This window comes from Poecilia latipinna, unplaced genomic scaffold (genome assembly GCF_001443285.1).
Source record: "Poecilia latipinna isolate Pla-1442-1.1 unplaced genomic scaffold, P_latipinna-1.0 Scaffold662, whole genome shotgun sequence".
Lineage (NCBI taxonomy): Eukaryota > Metazoa > Chordata > Actinopteri > Cyprinodontiformes > Poeciliidae > Poecilia > Poecilia latipinna.
The window spans coordinates 250,863-270,247 of NW_015113278.1; the positions used below are offsets into that span (position 1 = coordinate 250,863).

Here is a 19,385-nt window from a genome sequence, read left to right on the forward strand (position 1 = left end):
CTTTTAAAATGGTGACAGAAAAAGAGCTGGTGTGGTGACAAAATAAGAAAAAGTAGTTTTACAAGAGACACACACAAGAACACACACACAAATACAGATTATCCTTCCCTGGTGTATGCATATGTTTGACTTTGGGGCCCAGTTGCTCTTAAATTAATCCGTATTTGGATAAGATTTTATCCCCTCACTATTACAGATCCAGGGAAGTATGTGTTTTAATCTGCCCTCTAATTATTCCTGTTTGTTTGTTCTTGCAGCTATTATGGAGGTCCATGAGGACTTCTTTGTCTACAAGAGTGGGATCTACAAACACACTGATGTCAGCTTTGCCAAACCGCCGCAGTACCGCAAACACGGCACACACTCGGTCAGGATCCTTGGGTGAGTTCCTGCGATACAGATCCAGTTGACAACAGGTCGTTTTTTGGTTTGCTGGTGGCTATGAGATTCTTTAGGTTGAACATGAGCACACAGAATTTTAGATGTGGCTTTTCAAATGTTGAGTGTGATTTATGAGTAGAAAAATGACATAAAAACTGATCAAAGTCTGGAGATAAATATTACATTGTTCATTAAATTGTGAGTCTGTTTTCCCTTCTTTCATACATAAAGGTGTTTATGGGAAGGTGGATTACTCATTTATGGAGCAGCTGTCTGACTTGCGTTGAGTTCAAATTCTCCCCTTGCACGTGTGTTTGCCCAAAGCCAAAAATGTTCTCGTGAGTAAGCTTCCCACCCAGACTCCTGCTGTTAGAGACACACCTTTGGCTCCACTCCTCGGTTTGCTCCAGACAGCGTTCACCCTTCCCCCCATCCTGTAACTACGGTGACCGCAAATATGCAGGCAGGTAGCCGACTGACACACCTGGAACTGCCCACCGCCACCCCGTGTCTCTCGTTATTCCTCCGTCGCCCTTTCTGCTTTCGGGCCTCCTCTCCTCTGCTGGCTCTCTGTGCTCAGACAGTCCTGCTTCCCGTCTTTTTCACCTCCTCGAATCCAGACTAAAATAAACCCATTATCATTTAGACAATCTCCCCCCGCCTCCCAGACATGCTGCTGCACGACTCATACGGAGGACAATAAGAGGCCAGAGGTTTCAACCTTTGAAATATCATCAACAAGCCTTCTACTCACAAATATTTGACAAGAATCTTCCCTGGAGTTCATCGGGCAGGTTTTGACACACGTCTGTCGGTAGACAGATAAAATCTCCCAAATGTGACGTAAAAGTAAGAAAAATGAACAACTGGCTGTCAGAATGTCAGAGTGTCTACGGCAGGGGTTGAAGAATGTGTTTGGAAATAGTTGTTTATCACTGTGTGACCTGATCCCACAGGGACAACTACGAAAAACTTCAGACAGGCTGATTAAGCCTGATGATTGAAGCATCTTTTGTTTTTTTCTTTTTTTTTCTACCTGTTTGGTCAATCATGGGAAACTTATCTGCTGCTTTCATCGTCATCTCTTTGAGACGATAACAGGAGCTTCAAAATGATTCTCCTCTTGAAAACGTTGCATTCATTTATCTTTAGATCCCACCCTGTGAGGTTTTGTGGGACAGCCAGATTCACGAGGATAAGAGATCGTGTCTTTGATGTAGGCAAGGTTAGATTTAAAAGACGATGCATTCAAAGACGCACCACCTGTTGATCTGCGGACAGCTGTGATGGTGGATTTACTTTTAGAAGAGGTTGCTCAGTTGGTTTTGGGGATCACAATCTTGTCAGCTCATCCAAACAGACGTTAGAAAATGTGATCATTGGATCGTTGATTAGAAAATCGCCTAAAAACGATACACAATAAAGTTGAATTTAAAAAATACTTCTCATAAGTAAAGTATGGATTAATCAAACACAGAGTAATATATTTTAATTGCTTATTCCTGTTGATTTAAAATAAAAAAATATCCAAAATCTGGTTACTTAGTGTTTCAGTTGTTGCTTAACTCGTCTTTGTGAGGTGGCTCTTATTCAGTCCAATCTCCTCAAAACTTTTGAACGGACTTTGCTTCACAATCCTCTCAAAGCTCTCGTCGTACCTGTGACTTGTGTACCTTTTTCTAACACAACTGTGAGCTAGACACTTGTAGAGGTAGGGTAGGGAATCACTGTCTGCTGGACAACTGTCAAGTCTGCAGTTTTCCACGTGGTTGTGCAGGCCATGGCGTATCATGTCGAGGTTAAAAATCCTTCATGCGGGCGCGGCGGTGCGACCCGTATACAGAGGCCTCGACTTGGCCGTCACAGGTTTGCCTTCTAAAATTCTTCAAAAAACTCAAAGACCAACAAAATAAGCATTGATACTATTGTTTATCTACATGTGAACAAATTGCTTTTTCACAGATTTAAAATGAAAGTGCAATAGGTTTACAACATGGACCAGCCAAACTGGACGCAAACTTTCTCTTTACCCAATTCCGTTTTTGGTGGTAAATGCTAACGTTAACATCGTTGTTCCTCAGTGCTGCTCTCATTGAGTGGATGTATCTCTGGCAGGTTTGTATGGAGATGAGGTAGTTGAGGGCTGGCTGTGGTGTTTTGCAGTGTTTTGCAGACCAAGCCTGCCGCAGGCATCGGTGTGCTTACACAGGCCAAATCCTGTGGCTGTGTGTCATTTAAGCCCAGGGCCTGGGAAAGTTTGCAAAAAGAGCATTGAGGTCCAACGTGGTGGAAAGAGCATTGTCTGGGACGCTGATCCTCACCTCACGGGACAGAGGAAGGGGGATCAATCGGCCTGAGAAGGGGTACGAAGGGAGGCATGAGGGGAGTGTACGCACGGGCGCAGTGGTATGTCTATCATTGTCCGTAGGTGACTGAGGGAGCTTATTGCGGGTCTGATAAGAGACAAGTATTGGTCTGATTCTGTCTGGATCTGTCTCTACCAGTAAATACGCTGGAAGGCATGCACATGGGATCTCCCCCAGACACACACATATAAGTACAGGTGTGTTTGTTCCTCATTCTCAAACACCGACCTCAATTCCCTTTTCTGCTTCACACTCCTCTTGCCGCATGTTGTTGATACAGCGGCGTCTGTTTTTAGTCACGCCGACGTTTGACCACACTTAGGAAAACGCTAAGCCCAGACGGCGATGGACAGCTGGCACTGCCGACCGGCCGGCCGGGGTTGGGGAAAGCATATTAGTTGGCAGAGAGTCCGACCTTCCGCTCTGTTTCCCCACATTCCTTTGCTTTATAAAAAGATAACACCGGGATAACAATTGGACACCGGGAGTCTTTTGGGAAATGAAAGGCCCGGAGTGCAAAAACAGGATGGGAATTGGCTTTGGGAGAATGTTTTGATGATGCTAAGCAGAGACCGAAGGGGCTGGCAGCCGCGCTGGAGACCATGATGCCAGGGTTTCCGGAGAGCAAATCTGTTGGCAGGCGCAAGGAGTAAAGATAAGGTTCACATGCTGTGCCTGTATGTTTTGAGATGTTTTATCCTATGTTGGTGGACCGAGGTGGTGTTCATTTCCTCATAGCCTATCCCCCGTTTCCATGTCTGAAGGGCGGAAATGCCCATCAAAACGGGGAATTCCATGTTGTAGGGATCGGAAAAGCATCTGGGTGTGAAAAGAGAGCGACAAAGCTATAAATAGCTGGTTTTCAAGATGTTGTTGACGAGATAAAAATAGTTCATACAGTTAACATGTACTTTACCCTGACTGTCATGTTGTATAGAAATGTTTGCAACAGATATGTTTGGAAACATGCAGTTAAATGTCATAGAATGCAGAACTCCAACTTTTTTACATTTCTACTTTGATATAGTGTAATGATGCAAAATGGATTATTTTTAGATGTTAATTTTTGCTGTTGGACTGTTACAGCTTCTTTAATTTCAGTGTTTAGGGGTTTTATCAGAAGGAATGTTGGCACAGTGGAAATAATTTCGGCACTAGAGCAGAAACTAACATCTGCAGACTTATTTCTGCTCTTGGGGTCACAGACCAGAAACAATGAAATAAAGGAAAATGAATGGCGGTCCTGAATTGGCTGCTTTGCAAACAAAAGCCGGTAACACTTTATTTGAAGGGGGTTGAATAAGACTGACATGACACTGTCATAAACATGTCATAACACCTGTCATGAACATGAATAAGCCTTCATGAATATTTATGACTGTTGTCATAAAGCGTCATTCGGTAAATTATGACAAAATGTCTTTGTTATGACAACTTGACATTAACCAAGAAATCATTACTGATACAAATTTGTTATAAAAGTATTACTGATTTCACTTTAAAAATTAGGTAACTTTATGTTATTAAAGGTAAAGTTTAAACAGTAATGATTTCCTGGTTAATGTCAAGTTGTCATAACAAAGACATTTTGAATAATGTCAACTTTGTATTAAAAGTGTCATAATTTACCGAATAATGCTTTATGACAACAGTCATAAATATTCATGAAGACTTATTGATGTTCATGACAGGTGTTATGTCATGTTAATGAAAGTGTCATGACAGTCTTATTCAACCCCCTTCAAATAAAGTGTTACCCAAAAGCCAATAGAGTCCAAGCAGCCTTTCACAAAGGTGTTTCAGCTTTAGATATATTGTACAAAAGAATCTGGAATAGTCTTATTTTCTTCAAAAAATTTTGAGTTATGTTCCACAGAAAATTCACATGTGTACCACAGTTTTCACATTTGTATAAAAAAAAAAAATAAATAAAAGCATTTGGTGTCTACATATGCGCTACCTTAAAATCCTGGTAAAATACCTTAAAACCGTTTGCTTTGCTTTGTGCACAGGTGGGGAGAAGACAGAGACTATAATGAGACACCAAGAAAATACTGGGTATGTTGCCTTTTTTTTTTTTCTCCAAAACACAGAGACTTTGCTTTTCATGTTTCTGAGCTGAAAGTGTCCCTCCCTTAAAGTAAAAAAAAATATATATAAAAAAGAAATAATAATTGATTTAAATTGTTTATGGAGTTGCTGAATGATGGATTTCATTCTCAGATTGCTGCCAACTCCTGGGGGAAGAACTGGGGCGAGAACGGCTACTTCCGCATCGCTCGGGGAGAAAACGAGTGCGAGATCGAAGCTTTTGTGATCGGCGTCTGGGGCAGAATCACGATGGAGGACATGCAGCATCACCACCATCGCCGCAGACACATTTAAAAGAAGACTTTTATGATTCTGAACCCCCCCCCACTGTGATCTTTGCTTTTTTTGCTCTGCAGCGAAGAACGTCACTGTGTCCCGTTAACAAACAAACTGTCTGGGACGGCCACTAAGCTAAAACCTTGCTTTACAGTGGGGGGGGGTCTATGCAAACACTGTTAATTCATCTCTTCATTAGAACAAACTGTTCAACTTTCTCTGTAGCTCAAGATTAATGTCACCAAAAACAAACAAACAAACAAAAAATGATTTGAAGCCTCTTGATTTTGCCTTGCAGTCTCACACCTCAGGTATCTCCGCTCCAAAGACAACACATCCAGAAACATCCTGGCATCGGCTGGACCAAGCTCATATCAGAGACGATGACAGATGAAGAAGTTCAATCCGCTCCTTTTATCCTTCAGTCTCTGCTCGTTCTAAATCTATAATCCAGAGAAACCGGACACTGCAAGCAGAGCTGGGCGAAGTGGAAATCTGAGAGGCAGATTATCAGACATCAGTCCCTCTGAGAAGGACACTCCTCCGCTAAGTGATGCAACCTGATAATATATCACAGATGACCCGATGATTTTAACCTGTCCGCCATACAAAAAGGCAAGGTTTTACCCTTTTCTTTGAATTATAGAGGACACTTCTCGGGCTTCGCACACAGTTTCCAAAACAACAACAACAACAACAAAAAATCAAGACAACAGGAGTTTTAAGGTCATCTCCTGTTTTAAAATTGTTCAACATGTCTGCATGCTTGTGAAAGACGAAACGCTTCTAAGTGACATGACCATATTAGTGAAAAACACCTGGTTGCTTTAGCTCTAATGTCAGCCTAAATGCAGCAGTTCATTTGCAAATTAAAGCAACAATTCTCCATCCTCACAGTGAAAGACTGCAGACTGAAATGCCTTAATGAGACAGAGGCAACTCTGAAACAAGTGTCATTGTCTTAATTCTCTGTACGCTGTTACAGCTTATGTTCAAGATGTTATTTTTTGTTGCAGTTGTACATTAAAGTTATATTTTATATATGTGTTTTAAGACCAACTGTGTAAAAAAAAAATCCTCACATTTCACTTCTTTTTCTTTCCTTTAATGCTATTGTGCTCTCGATACAAACATTTGGATCTCATGGCAAAACTGCTGCTAACGCCCCCTCTCTGCCGCGGTATTCGTCTGGAAATGTTCTGTGTTTTATTCAGTGCCAAGCAAGTATTCACAAAACTTTTTTTTTTAATCTAATTTTTTTTTTACATTTTTATGTGAAAGTCCAACACAAACCGGAGCATAATTGTGAAGTAGAAGGACAAGGAGTATCTGGATTTCTGGAGTCAGTCTTGGCTCAGATTCTCAATTGACTTTAGTATTGGACTTTGACTAGACCATTGTAGCACATTAATTAGTTTTGATTAAAGCAATTCCTTTGTAGCTCGGACTTTGTATTAAAATGGTTGTTCTCGAAGGGGAACCTCAATCACAGTCTCAAATCTGTCCAGCTTCCTCCAGTTTCCCTGCTTCTGCTGAAGACAAGCATCTCTACAGTATGATACTGCTGAAATAGTAGGAAATCCTTTTTTTTTTTTTTTTTTTTTTTTTTGGACAGAGGATTGAGCGACGCTCCGTAAGACGTTCAGAGAATATCATTTTATAACCTAACTCATTTTTTAACTTCTCCACATCCTCCTCCCTGACCTGTCTGCCGTGTTCCTCCGTCTCAATAATGCTGTTTGTTTACCAACAAACATCTGATGTTTTCACAGAACGGCTTAGATTTATCCTGAAATTAAATTACTTTCAGGTGGACTCCATTTCATCAGATGACTCCTGTGGTTAATTAGTCATGTTTTATTTTATTAACGGGTGTCAGAGTAAGGAGGGGTGAAACAGAAATGTATGTACACTATTTCAGTTTTTAAATTTTGAAAGCCATATGTAAGTTTTCTTCCACCGCACAATTATGCATTGATCTGTCAAAATCCCAACAGAATTTAGGTTTGTGGTTATAATGTAGAAAAAAAACAGTGACGAGGTTCAAGGAGTTTGCATTTTTCACTGTATGTAGAACTACTTCAACAAAAAGCAGATTAAAGTCACACCAGCCTTTCTCTTTTAAAAAAAAAAAAAATCTTTTAAATGTTCCTTTATCTTTATTTCTTCTTTATTCAGCTTCGCCAGACTTGAAAAAGGAAAGCTCAGTTTGTTATTAACTTGTTTCTTAGATTACATCCTGGGCCAGCTTCAGCTTTGTCTTCAAAAGACATTTCTCTCTCATCGTGTCTTGTGATCTTTAAGGTCTTTCCGTCTTTGCTTCAGGCATGAATGGGCAGAAAAATGTAAAAGCACAGAGAAACGTCTGGATGGACAAGCAATGTGTAACGCGGCGCAAAGTGGAGGGATTGCTAATAGGACGGTTGAGTGTCTTTTCCTGAATCTGTGTGTTTGTGTTGAGAAGAGCAAAGTCAGAAACAGATCAAAAGCTGCTAAAACATCTATGAGGAAGCTTCAGTCTTGGAGAAGACTTGGAGAAACTTCTTTACGCTCTTCACACTATGATTTAAAAAACAAAAACGTTGTTTAAAAAGATAAATTTGACCAAAACTAGAAAAATAAAATCTCCACAGTTTTTTTTTCCCAGGAGAGGGAAAACATTCTCCTCTCCTTTCCTTATGCTTGTGTTATTCCTGATTTCCTTTTTTTTTTTCCTCCAAAATGTTGTCCATAGCTGCATCCCATCACTTGTAGAAACCCCCCTGGTAGCTTCAACGGACGTACACCATCAAGTCGTGCGTTTGGAGTGAAATAATCCATGTCTGTCTCATTTGTGTGTTGGCTTTATTTATGGCGAGATGTGTAAATTATATTATTTTACTTGTGCAGTGCTTTAACAGCATCTGTCTTTTGTTCTGTGTGCACTTGGAACAATCCCAGATTAGCGTTCACCTCCTCAATAAATGTCTTTCTTAAACCAGCTCTGATCTGACTGCAAGAAATCATTTCAGATTTTTTTAAGACATATATCGATTATCCAGTGGGAAAATCTCTCTGCGTGCATGTTTTTGTAGTGAATAGTAACAGGAGGGGATGGGTGATGGACGTGTGGGCTGAGGACAGTTTTCATAAGTCCTGCTGTGTCAACGTCACGTTCCATCACCAAAAACAAAAACTCCAGAGAAGAACCAGGAAAAAAAAAACTTTAGAAAACTGGGATTATACAGTTTAGTAGTCCAAGTCTTTAAATGTCTACATTCATGTAATGAATGAAGTCTTCATTACATTACGAAGAATGAATACTATTGTTGCATTGTAAGAAGAAAAGCAAACAGATTTAAAACTATTCAGGAAATGAACAATATCATGTGATGTTTGGGATGTTGGACAAAAATCTTAATTTGTGTAAAATCCACCTAAATATCAAAATTTGTCTTTTCACATGTTGATACAAAATACAGCATATTTATGTTTTATTGCAGAGTCATTATCTGAAACAATAAAGAATAATAATCTTGCATTTAGGTGATTTCATATGTGGGTGGGGGGAAATCCCATGTTCATTGATTGTACAAAAATCACTAGAGCCACAATCAGTGGCGCTGCTGACGATTCTGATTAGTTAAATGTATCTGAAAAAATGTGGTAATGCATTGGTCACTGTTCTAAGTTTAGCAAAGCGTTGAAAATCCTTCTTCTAGTAATCAATGAGTTCCTATTTCTTCTCAGGCAGTCAACATCTCCGTTTATCTTCCATACAAATTATATTCTTTTACTTCTTTACTTTAAGGAGGTCAGAACAAATGGTTAACAAAATCAGCCAAAGTTTATGTTTTCAATCTGAGTTTTCTTTTATTCTTTTCTCCAACTATATATAATACTATGTCAGATATTGGTGTATGAATGTAGTGCTCTCAATATTTGTAGTCGCAGAATCTTTCCACTTTTTCACGACAATAGTCTCTAACACCTGAATTTATCGTGTTTTTTTTTTAAACATAGAATGAGTGTTTGACACTCTTACATTTGTACAAACTCTGCATTAAATTAAATGTCACTCATTTTGATTTGAGCAGAGATAACTAAAGATAAATTGTGACGTTTCCCCTCTCCTAGGTCGTGACCTTTGTGGATGATTTAAGGCCCTATGTTAAAAACCCCGGACAACATTAGAAAGCTTATCTCTTTCCAGCAGCCTCTTCAACCAAGTATGGAAGCTGAATCTTTCTCCGGACTTGTTTACATCTCTGTCATCGTTTCTGCGTCACAAAGTAGTCAAAGCATTCATTACATCAGCTGCGGTTCTCCTTTCTTCCACGCTAATGAAGAGGATTGAGCGAATACCAAGAAAAAGGAGGAAACTGCATTCACTGACAAAGGGGAGTTAGACAATCAGTAGCGGGAGCCCTCCGCCCAGGTTCCCCGGCCTTTGGATGCATTTTTTTTTTTTTGTTTGCCATCAGTCTTTGTGCCAATTGTTGTTTGTCGAGGAAAATGGTAAGGAGCATCCTGCTGAGTTCCCATGAAACTCACAGTTTTATACAGCTGATTATCACTTTTGTCAGCTTATCAAGGAAAAAAATTGATGAGACAAACGTACAGCCCTCAGAAATTTGCCAGTTTTAATTCAAATTATAGAATGAATGCTCTCTCAAAGTTTTTTTTTTTTGCATGTATAAGACGAGAATCTATCTGTGTTGTTACATCATGTCCAATTAAACAAATTCACATTATATCACCATACAGGAATGATGAACAATCTTCTTTCTATAACATGTTTATTATCTCAGTCAATGCAATATTCAAATCAACTGTGTTAAGTAAAGGAAGAGCGTGGTCAGCTGTGTTAGTGCTGCCATCTGCTGGCGAATAATGCCTTAAGTTTGTCAATGTCGAGCATTCCTAGAATAAAAACTGTTCTCCCGCATCCTTTCACAAACAAGTCGAGCAGACCACCAAAGACCTGCGAGAGCGTCTCCATCAGATGTTGCATCTTCATTGGATCAGTCGTGACTCCCCCTGATGCTTCCTGCTTGTCGATCCAAACTAAGAGTCCTTCTGGAGACATCTAGCGTGGCCCAGTTCCCCTCCGGCACTCACACATTCTGTAGGCGCATATGTAGAAAATACCTGCAAGAAATGGCACTTGTAGCGGTTGTGGCAGCTTTAAACTTTGCAACAACCTGGCTGCTTTCTTTTAGAACGAGACATGGGATTTGTTCTGAGAATTAGGCTTTTAGATGGAGTCGCATTTTATCATTTCACACCTGCAAAGAAGGTCATGAGCATGGCCACCCAGCCCAAGATGTAGGACCAGGAGAAACGCCAGTCGCCGAAGCGCTTTCCCAGGAAGTTCACTGTCACGCCGGTGTAGATCGCCATAGCCAGCAGTACAAAGAAAGCTGAGAATCAGACAGTTCGTGTCAGTCATACTCTATGGTCCATTTACAAAAAAAAAAAAAAAAACACTGACTGTGTCTTTTGCTCTAAAGGCAAATGATGGAAACCCACTGGAGATAAAAAACATGATTCCTGCAGCAAAGGAGCGGTTGAACCTTTCGAAGGAGGAGAAGTGTGAGAAGGACATGATGCCGGCGATGATGCCTGCGAAGCACGACATTCCCGACAGGATCATGAAGGCCCTGGTGGCATTCCAATAAGCTGGAAGGAACAGGTAGAAATCTTATTTCATCATTGCCACCAATCGATTTAATGCATTTATTGGTATTCCATTGTGCAACCATTAGCACTCAAAAACAAGTCAGCATTCCTCTTTGTGTTTCTCAAAACAGAAACTAAGGGAAATAATAATAATAAAACATTTACAGTAAGTGCAATAACATAAAGTGCATAATCATGACAACAGGTCAGCAGTTTAACAACGCGAGACAGTCTGGTGGTTCTGTTTTTGATCCTGTGGCACCATGTGCCTTAGGAAGTTCAAAAACCATAAGGGATATTGCATTGACTCTTTCAGTTCCCCTCACTACCCACAACAAGGCCCTCTTGTCTGCCATATTGCAACTGGATCGCAACAGCAAGGTGAGAAGCACACAAACACACACACACACTGCTAATGCACACACTTAGACACATATGCACTGGGGTGGAAAGGACACAAGTGGCCGGGAAAGTGTGTGAAAAACTTTAATTGACCAGATATAATGAGTCAATAATCATCTAATTGGAAGAGGAACTCATTATGTCATCTAACCAACCAATATGATCTTATTGGCCCATCATTTCTCTGCTGAACTGAGCCACTGTGTTAGCAGTTTTGATCAGTCCCCATTGTTTCCATAACAGAAAAGAATCAACAAATGCAGTTTTTATTACTTAACATGACTTTACACCAAAAACAAAAATGTACTAGGGGCACTGGGTGGCTCAGTTAGAAGAACAGGCACGCCGTGTGTGGAGGCGGTAATCCTCGACCCAGTTGTCCTGAGTTCGAATCACACTCTTGTTCCTGTTGCTGCAGGTTTTCTCTTTATTTGATTTACTGACCAATAAATGCCCCTAAAAAAAAACAAATCACCCAATATACTTCTTGGTGCAAATTTTTAAACTCTTATATATGCCTGGTTATTTGTTTTAAATATGAAGATTATTTGCTTTTTCTTTGAATTGTTTCAAATGTGCCTATGTATTACCAATGTGTTTGTCGCAAACTTCAGAACCTAGATGAATGTTATTAAGCTGAGAAGACGCACAAAAAAAGTTTGAAAAGTACATTAAAATAAGGATTCACCAAACATATTCTTCGTGTTGAAGATGACTGAAAACACTCAGAAAAGAAAAATCTCACAATTCATGCCTTAAAGTGTTAAAATTTCGAACCTGGAAATGATCTTACCTATGCTGTCGGTCTGCATGTAGCACTTGTTGGACATGCAGTACCGCCAGAGACCCTGGTGGGCATAGTTTCCAGACAGACGATATTGCATCCAGTAGTCCGTGGCGGTGGAGACCACCAGCAGGATGTTGCCCACGATGGCACAGAACAGGCCCCCACCCATGAAGCTGTACATCTTGAGCTGAGACAACGGGGCCGCTGCAGAGGAACTGTGCAATAACAAACACATCGTAGACACCAACTTGAAATGTAATACATTTTAACAACTTATTATCCAAGACTAGTGATGGAAAGGCTGGAGAAAGGGACAAATAAAGCAAAAAACCCTTCTTAGGATAAGACAGCAGAGGAGCAGTTTTCAAAAAAAGATCTGAGCTGTAGTACAAGACATGAGAAATATGTATAGATATTTGAGGAAGGTTTGGTATTTTTCATGCATATCAACCTCTAATAATTACACTCAACGCTGCATCTCCTCTAGAATCTGTGAGAAAACATCATCAGTGCACATAAGATTTCCAGAAAAGACGTTTACCTCTGCTTTACTGGAGACATTGCTAAAACAAACCTAATAAAAAGCTACTGTTCTGATGCTGCAGCTTGTTCCTCGTCCAAACCCTCACGGCCATTTGCTCATGAGTACAATGAGGTTAAATCTGATTCTGCGGGCCTGCATGTCCAATCACACACAGGTAGGGAAACCCACTCAGATACACTCTCTTACCTTGATTCTGGAAACGTACGCTCTCTACTTCCCACCTTGCAGAGGTAAAGAATGAAAAAGAGAGTGGGTCGTTGCTCTCTTTGGGAGGGGGCTACCAGGAGAGAGAGAGAGAGAGTTTCACAGACAATATACAGGCAAAAGGTCGCCCTCTTTTCTTTTTTTGTTGATGGAGGCAAAATCCTTTACTGCCCTCAGTCTCCCTGTGGGGCCTGAATTTGAATGAGAACCCTACAGTGCATGTGATTTGTACATGTTGGTGTATCCCCAATAGGGTTAATGGGGCCTTGGAGAAGGGGTAACGCAGAGGTCCTTACCTTTTTTTTTTTTAGAGAGGGGCACATTTGTTTGTTTGTAAATGGTGTACTCTAGAACTGGGGATGTGCATAGGTATACAGGACCTACTGCGTCAATGCAACTTGCTGAAACAAACATTTTTCTTTCAGCACTGCCTCAATGGGGCGTCACATAAAGGGTGAATGCTCCACAACATGGGGACAACACAGCAGGGTTTAAAATCTGATAAAACATAAAAACAAAAATGTTTCAAATGCGCAGCAGCTTCTGCACGCTACTGTAAGAAATACTTTCATCTACCTATATGACATATGAAAAAGAAATTAATTTTCAACTGCCTTGCTTTATTGTTGATATTAAATGCTTTTAAGTCTGTCTACACAATGCAAACATGTCAAGTCTTTACTAGAAGGTGCTTGTCTTTTTTTGTTGACATGAACAGCAAACAAAGAATCAAAATCCTAATTCCTTGAAGAGATATATTTGATAAGACTCAGTACATGACAGATAATTGCACAACACAAGCATTTTACTTATTATTATTTTTTATTAAAAAGAAGGATAAGAAGGAGCATACACAATTCATTCAAGCATTAGCGATAGGAACAACTAAACATATAAGTCTTGAAGAAAGAGTTGTTTTGGTGGATCAGAAAATTTGTAATAACCAAAGAAAGAAAACAGAATAGTGCCTGGAACGGTAAGAGCTATTTCCAGGAAATACAGACAAGTAAGCAAAGCAACATTGATCTAGGAATACTTTCAATGAAAACGAAAAACAGACAGAGGACACAACATTTATAGTGGTGTTTGCATGTCAGTGGCTCCCTTTGCTAAGTTCAAGTTGTGAGTAATGTTTATGAGTGAGAGAAAAATGCAGAGAGTCAAGAGTAGCAATTGCTCCATCAATGTCTAAAAAAAAAAAACAGCAGAACTCTACATATGTAATCAAATACCAATACCATACAGCATATTAATGACATCAACAGTTCTGTCAATGGTTCTTTTCATAAAAAAGGCAAGCATAAATTCTCAGACTATGAGTACATTTTATTTGGAATAAAAAAAAGTGCAGAGTACACAAAGTGAATATCAGTAATCCCTCCATTAGCGGCTCCATCCAGGAAGGAGACCACCCTTAATAAAGCCTGATAAAATAGTTATAATGAAAGACTGAAAGAAAATCTGACTTTGTAAAAGCAAGACACTAAGAACTACACTATTTTGACTATTGCACAAATAAACTAATTGCAGGACATAAAAAAAACAGAAATCCTGGACAAATCAAAACAGCAAGACAAAAAACAATAACCCTAACTGAATGAATTCTATTTGAGGCTTTGAATTTGGATAGACTGGATAAACTATGTACAGGTTTCATAAATCTTGTGCATGGAATATAACATCCATACCAGATGCCTTTGGGACACCTCATGGACGGCCTCGTTGGTGAAGTGAAGAGAAATGAACTGCAAGGTGCTATTTCATCTTTGGTTAGAAGAGTTTTTCAATAACACAAATTTCACCTATTTTTGAATTAATGTTTATATTTAAAGAGTTCTACTTCTAATTAGCCAGTGTGGTACTATCAATCTCATATAGTGTTAGTGTTAATTTCACCCTAAATTAGAGCTAAAGGACCAACTCTCCAAAATGGGTTTTGTTTGGTGTGGAGGCGTAGACACACAGCAAATGTGCTGGCATCAGTGTTAAACAGTTCAAGACTTTCAGACTCTTCACAGACATGAAGTATATGTAGTATATGACCTCATATACTAACAGATGGATTTCAGTAATGTTTTTTGTTCCACAACAGAAAGACTGGAAGATTACACACTTAGCAACTGAGCTGAGGGATCGCAGACCACACGATTCATTAAGCCAATTAAATTAAACTGAGTACATTGAACTGTTGTGGAAACTCTTGCGAGGGTGATAGTTTGAAAGGTGTCGATGAACAAAGATATTCTCAGAACGAAAGGCTACATGTCTGCTTCATTTCTTCGTAGAATTAAAGTGAAGCAATTAAAAAACTTCAAGTTTAACCCACAGCTGAGTATGAATTGGATCATGTTGACTGTTTTTTTTAATACTCACTTTGGAAACTTGAAAAAGCCTATTTTTATTTTATTCATATGATGATTTGTGGGTTTTTAAATAGCTTTCAGTATTGGTTCATCTAAAAATATAATTATTTCTATCTAAACAGACAACATGTTAGCTTTGAAGTGAAGTAAAATCTGGGGGGAAAAACTGTGTAGTGGTTCAACATCTGAAATGTTGATTTTCCTTGTCAAACCAAAAAGGGGGAAAGTTTTCAGTTGTGATGCAGTTTACAAATAAATTAAATATTTTAAATTCAAGGAAATTGGTGTATACAATTTCTTGGCCGATTGATTACTGCATCTTTAATACAGGTATTACTAGTTGGTTTTAATTTTTTGTTGTCTTCAAAAATTGTAGTAGTGTTTAGTAAGTTGTCGATGTGATTAGCACTTCAGAGGCACCGTATTTATTAACTGCATTCATTGAAAAGCAATAGTTCAGATCAGTGTTTTAAATTTGGTCAGTTTCCTTACATTTTAATATTAGAATAAATCCCTCTATTATTATTTTTTTAATTATTATTATTTTGTGAACTTTTAACCGATGAACTCATACCGGAACTACTTGGACCGACTGGGTGGGTGAAAAAAACAGAAAGGAAAAAAAAAACACGAGACCTGATTTGAACCGGAAGTGAAAGTTAGATCCGAGCTGTTCCATCGGCGGAGTAAAGATGGCTGAGCAAGGCGCCGCAGATCTTGGTAACAACAATAATAATAAACCCGAAGCCTCCGAGGGGACAATTATCAAGGTCACAGTGAAAACACCCAAGGACAAGGAAGAGATCGCCATCGCAGAAGACGCTTCTGTCACTCAGGTTGGTCGGATGTTGTTCATCGTTGCGCTCTAACGTCATGCCCACAACTTCAGCTAGGAAGCTAAACCATTAGCATGTATCACCACTCTTACCGGCTAACTGGGGCTGCTGGGAATGAAAGCGGCTGTGTGAAATCGAAGTACTATTGGTTAGGTTGGCATTTAGTCGGCAACCATTTCGTTGTAAATATCCCACTCTACGAAACGACCGCGCTAAGATTTGAAAATTGCTAACCGGCTAGCCAGTCAATTGCTAGCCGGGGAGCTAAGTTAGCCTGTTATTCGGACCAACTATGTAGCTGAACAAGTGTCAGCTGACGAGTACGCGCTTACTGTGCTAACTGCGAGAAGCAATAACACTCCGACAGACCCATGGAAGTGGTTACATATAACTGGCCCATCGTGTATCGCTTTCATTTCCCACTTCAGCTCCACAGCCTGATAAAAAAGTCGAAGCTGTCTTTCAGTCTAGAACATTCTCATTGCTGCTCCTGAGTCATTCGGGCTTCTTGGGGATTTCTAGTATCCTCAGTGCTGCTGTTGGCTTGGCGACGGATTCACCTGGAAAAGCAAGGCACTCTATGTAATCACATTCAGAGCAGGGTGTTCAGCGGTGTGTGTACTAATGTTGGTTCCTCTTGTGCAGTTATACATGTATACATGTGTTTATGTTTTGGGGATATTATTACTTATGTTTGAAAGTGTGTTTTAGCTTTATTCAATAAATGTAACATTACAAGTAATATGGATGAAGAAAATAAATGACTTTTGTTAAGATGATGTCCAAAGGAAATTCAAATATGCCACTTTTTTCCCCCCCATTAAGCTCCTTGGAAGTTATTTAGTGAAAACAAAGCAACATGCAGTCTTTTATGGAGGTGCCCTACACAAAATCAATATAAATTGACCATATTGAACACACATTTTGTAATATTTTAGACTGAATTAAGCCTCAACTAACATCAAGTTGCGATTTCACAAATGTTACATTTTTCCATAATACTGTTCCTATCATCCCAACTGGAATTTTCTCCAAGCTGCAGAACTGACCCTCCCCCAGCTGTTGCTGAATACTGCTGGCCAGCTGACTGAGTAAAGTCTTGTTTTAAATTAAAGCAGATGGATCATATTGTGATTTATTTATTTTGGTGTAATTTTTGCAAAACTGTAGTATTTTAAGTCAATGAGAAAATGATGGTGAACAGTGACTGACTTCAGCGCAGCGTTTTGCTCACAGGACGCAAAGGATTAGTGTAAATGCTGCATCTTTTGTCTGTGGCCAAGATTTGTTAGGCCAACTCTCGCTTTGCTCTTTGTAACCCCTGGTCACTCTGCCCTCTTGAAAATTCGCGCCTCCATTTTATAGCCAAACCTGGCAATTTTGTCCCTTCATACCCGTAAACAAACACATTTATACCCAGGCACTTCTACAACTCTGTATCAGATGATTTTTCTAGGTGTTTTCATGAATTATGAAGAGATAAACTGTCCTAAAATTCTAAAAACACACTTATAGTTACATTTATGTAATAAATCAATTTGTATCGCATCCTATTTCCATTTGGTTACTTTAAATCAGAAGACAAAGTTTAATACCGTTCAATTTTCCTCCAGTATTTCTCGTTTCGCATTTTAACATTTCTATCATGGTCATAGAGAGAAAACCACATTTTTCTCTATTTACCTTCTGACTGTTTTTATGTGCTCGTACCAAGCAGCTAGATAGACATAAAAGATATTGAATACTTTTCCAACATACTTGCATATATCATCATGATGAATAATTAACGTTTACTTATACAGTCTCACCACTGGCTTATATACAATATGCGCTGCGGTGTTTTATTATAACACTGACAATATACTCACTATTTATAAAAAGTCAGAGTACCTGTTTTAAATATTCAAACAGATTAGATCTCAAGTTATCTTTAGAAAAGGGTAGGGAAAAAAAAACACAACACATGCTTAGAAAATGACCAGAACATAAAAATGTTTTTGAAACATGCATTTACTGGAATTAGGTGTAACTAGGAAGATTTTGCATACAAAGCATAACAACAACAAAAAAAATAGGTTTGCAAAGTTACAACTGATAAAAATGTAAAGAATAAAATTGTTAGGATTGTTGGCTGTATTTAGGGAAAGACTAACACACCAAACCAGCCCCAAGAGCTCGTTAAATCTGTCAAACACAGTGATACAGGGATTTGTTTTGTTCCCACAAACAGTAGAATCCTTGCAGTAACTGAGTCGGTGATTAACTAATTCCTCCGTAACCCAAATGTCCAGGGCTGACAGGTAGCATTTGGATAAAATCGGATCACGTAAAAGGACAATGAACTCAAAACCAATGGCAGCAAATCTGCAGCAGAACGGGTAAAAAAAAAAAAAACAGAAAAAAATTATCAAGGTGTCGCAATCGCTCAAAGTCCAGATCTCAGTCCCTACATGCTGGGGGCGACATTAGGAGAGCCGCGCATGAATAACCGCTGAATAAATAAATAAATGACTGGCTGGAGATCTAAATCAACTAAGTCAACATTGTAAAAAAAAAAAAAAAAATCAAAATACATCACAGCATCATTCTGATGAGATCAAACCTTTTGCTCTTTATTCTTATATGGTACTTTGGTTTTAATGTGTTCATTGGATGTTATGTTTTTTTAACTTGAAGATTTGATAATTATTGTAATATTGTCCATGATTTTTTTGTCTTCATCCCAGTGAAAACTAATAACTATAGTACCTAAACTGCAACTGCATAAATATTGAAGGCCAAAATACTTCGTGCCTTAAGGTTATTGTGAAACTTCTGGGTGGATCCACTTCATGTTTGTTGTTTTTCACTAGTTTGGATTGAGATGAAAATTAAAAAAAAAAAAAGTTTTTTGTTGTTTTTCACTTTAAGTCAACCTTATATAATATTTAATTTCTTAATGTCTGCAAAACACCTAAAAAATGTGGGCCTGATGTAAGATCCTCTTCCAAGGAGAGCTTTAATTTGATGGTGTTCCACTATTTCACCACTAGATGTCACTAATGCTCACTGCCTGTTTACTGGGATAATCCATTTTATTATAAACGGCAGGAACAGTTGCAGCAAAATAGGACAGCAATAAGAATTATATATATATATATATATATATATATATATATATATATATATATATATATTTTTTTTTTTTTTTTTCTAAAAACCTTCATATAGAATCACAACAGGCATAACAGGAGTGTTCACATGAACAGAAAAATGTGACTAAAAGTGGAAAATAAGGCCATAGAATGAATTATTACAAGGTATCCCCCAGAAATTGGAAGATTAATACATGAACACCAACTATAAAGTCTTAAAAAATGCAAACATTTAAGAAGACTTAAAAAAAAAAAAAAAAAAAAAAAAAAAAAAAAAAAAAAAAAACCCGGGGGGGGGGAAAAAAAAAACCCGTTTTTTAAAATCCGTTTCAGAACAAAC

General features: G+C 38.7%; 3 protein-coding genes across 6 annotated transcripts in view; 2 read left to right on the forward strand and 1 right to left on the reverse strand.

The window, feature by feature from the left end:
* Window positions 1-6,155, forward strand: part of tinagl1 (tubulointerstitial nephritis antigen-like 1) — a 37,591-nt gene extending 31,436 nt beyond the window's left edge. For both annotated transcript variants that reach the window (XM_015044101.1, XM_015044100.1), the window contains exons 10-12: window positions 258-381; window positions 4,760-4,805; window positions 4,971-6,155. In XM_015044101.1, coding sequence (XP_014899587.1) covers window positions 258-381; window positions 4,760-4,805; window positions 4,971-5,132 — 332 coding nt within the window. In that variant the 3' untranslated portion in view covers window positions 5,133-6,155. The remainder of the gene's footprint in view (window positions 1-257; window positions 382-4,759; window positions 4,806-4,970) is intronic.
* A 3,556-nt stretch (window positions 6,156-9,711) lies between these two features.
* On the reverse strand, window positions 9,712-12,801 carry LOC106954531 (lens fiber membrane intrinsic protein-like). 2 transcript variants are annotated; one of them, XM_015044103.1, is made up of 5 exons: window positions 12,695-12,801; window positions 11,971-12,179; window positions 10,626-10,775; window positions 10,382-10,516; window positions 9,712-10,244 (listed from the first exon to the last, which is right to left on the reverse strand). In XM_015044103.1, the coding sequence occupies exons 2-5, from the start codon at window positions 12,143-12,145 to the stop codon at window positions 10,183-10,185; spliced, it is 522 nt and encodes a 173-aa protein (XP_014899589.1). In that variant the 5' UTR covers window positions 12,146-12,179; window positions 12,695-12,801; the 3' UTR covers window positions 9,712-10,182. The 2 variants fall into 2 exon arrangements, with proteins under 2 accessions (XP_014899589.1, XP_014899588.1); XM_015044102.1 differs by lacking the exon at window positions 12,695-12,801 and adding an exon at window positions 12,506-12,676.
* A 2,918-nt stretch (window positions 12,802-15,719) lies between these two features.
* ubqln4 (ubiquilin 4) overlaps window positions 15,720-19,385 on the forward strand; it is a 12,700-nt gene continuing 9,034 nt past the window's right edge. For both annotated transcript variants that reach the window (XM_015044104.1, XM_015044105.1), the window contains exon 1: window positions 15,720-15,911. In XM_015044104.1, the coding sequence (XP_014899590.1) occupies window positions 15,768-15,911 (144 nt within the window). In that variant the 5' untranslated portion in view covers window positions 15,720-15,767. The remainder of the gene's footprint in view (window positions 15,912-19,385) is intronic.

Coding starts and splice junctions, on each gene's coding strand:
- LOC106954531 (XM_015044102.1), bottom strand. CDS start 12,525: ATGTCTCCAGTAAAGCAGAG. Junction 10,776..11,970: donor CATGCAGACCGACAGCATAG/GTAAGATCATTT, acceptor TGTTCCTTCCAG/CTTATTGGAATGCCACCAGG. Junction 10,517..10,625: donor AATCATGTTTTTTATCTCCA/GTGGGTTTCCAT, acceptor TCTGATTCTCAG/CTTTCTTTGTACTGCTGGCT.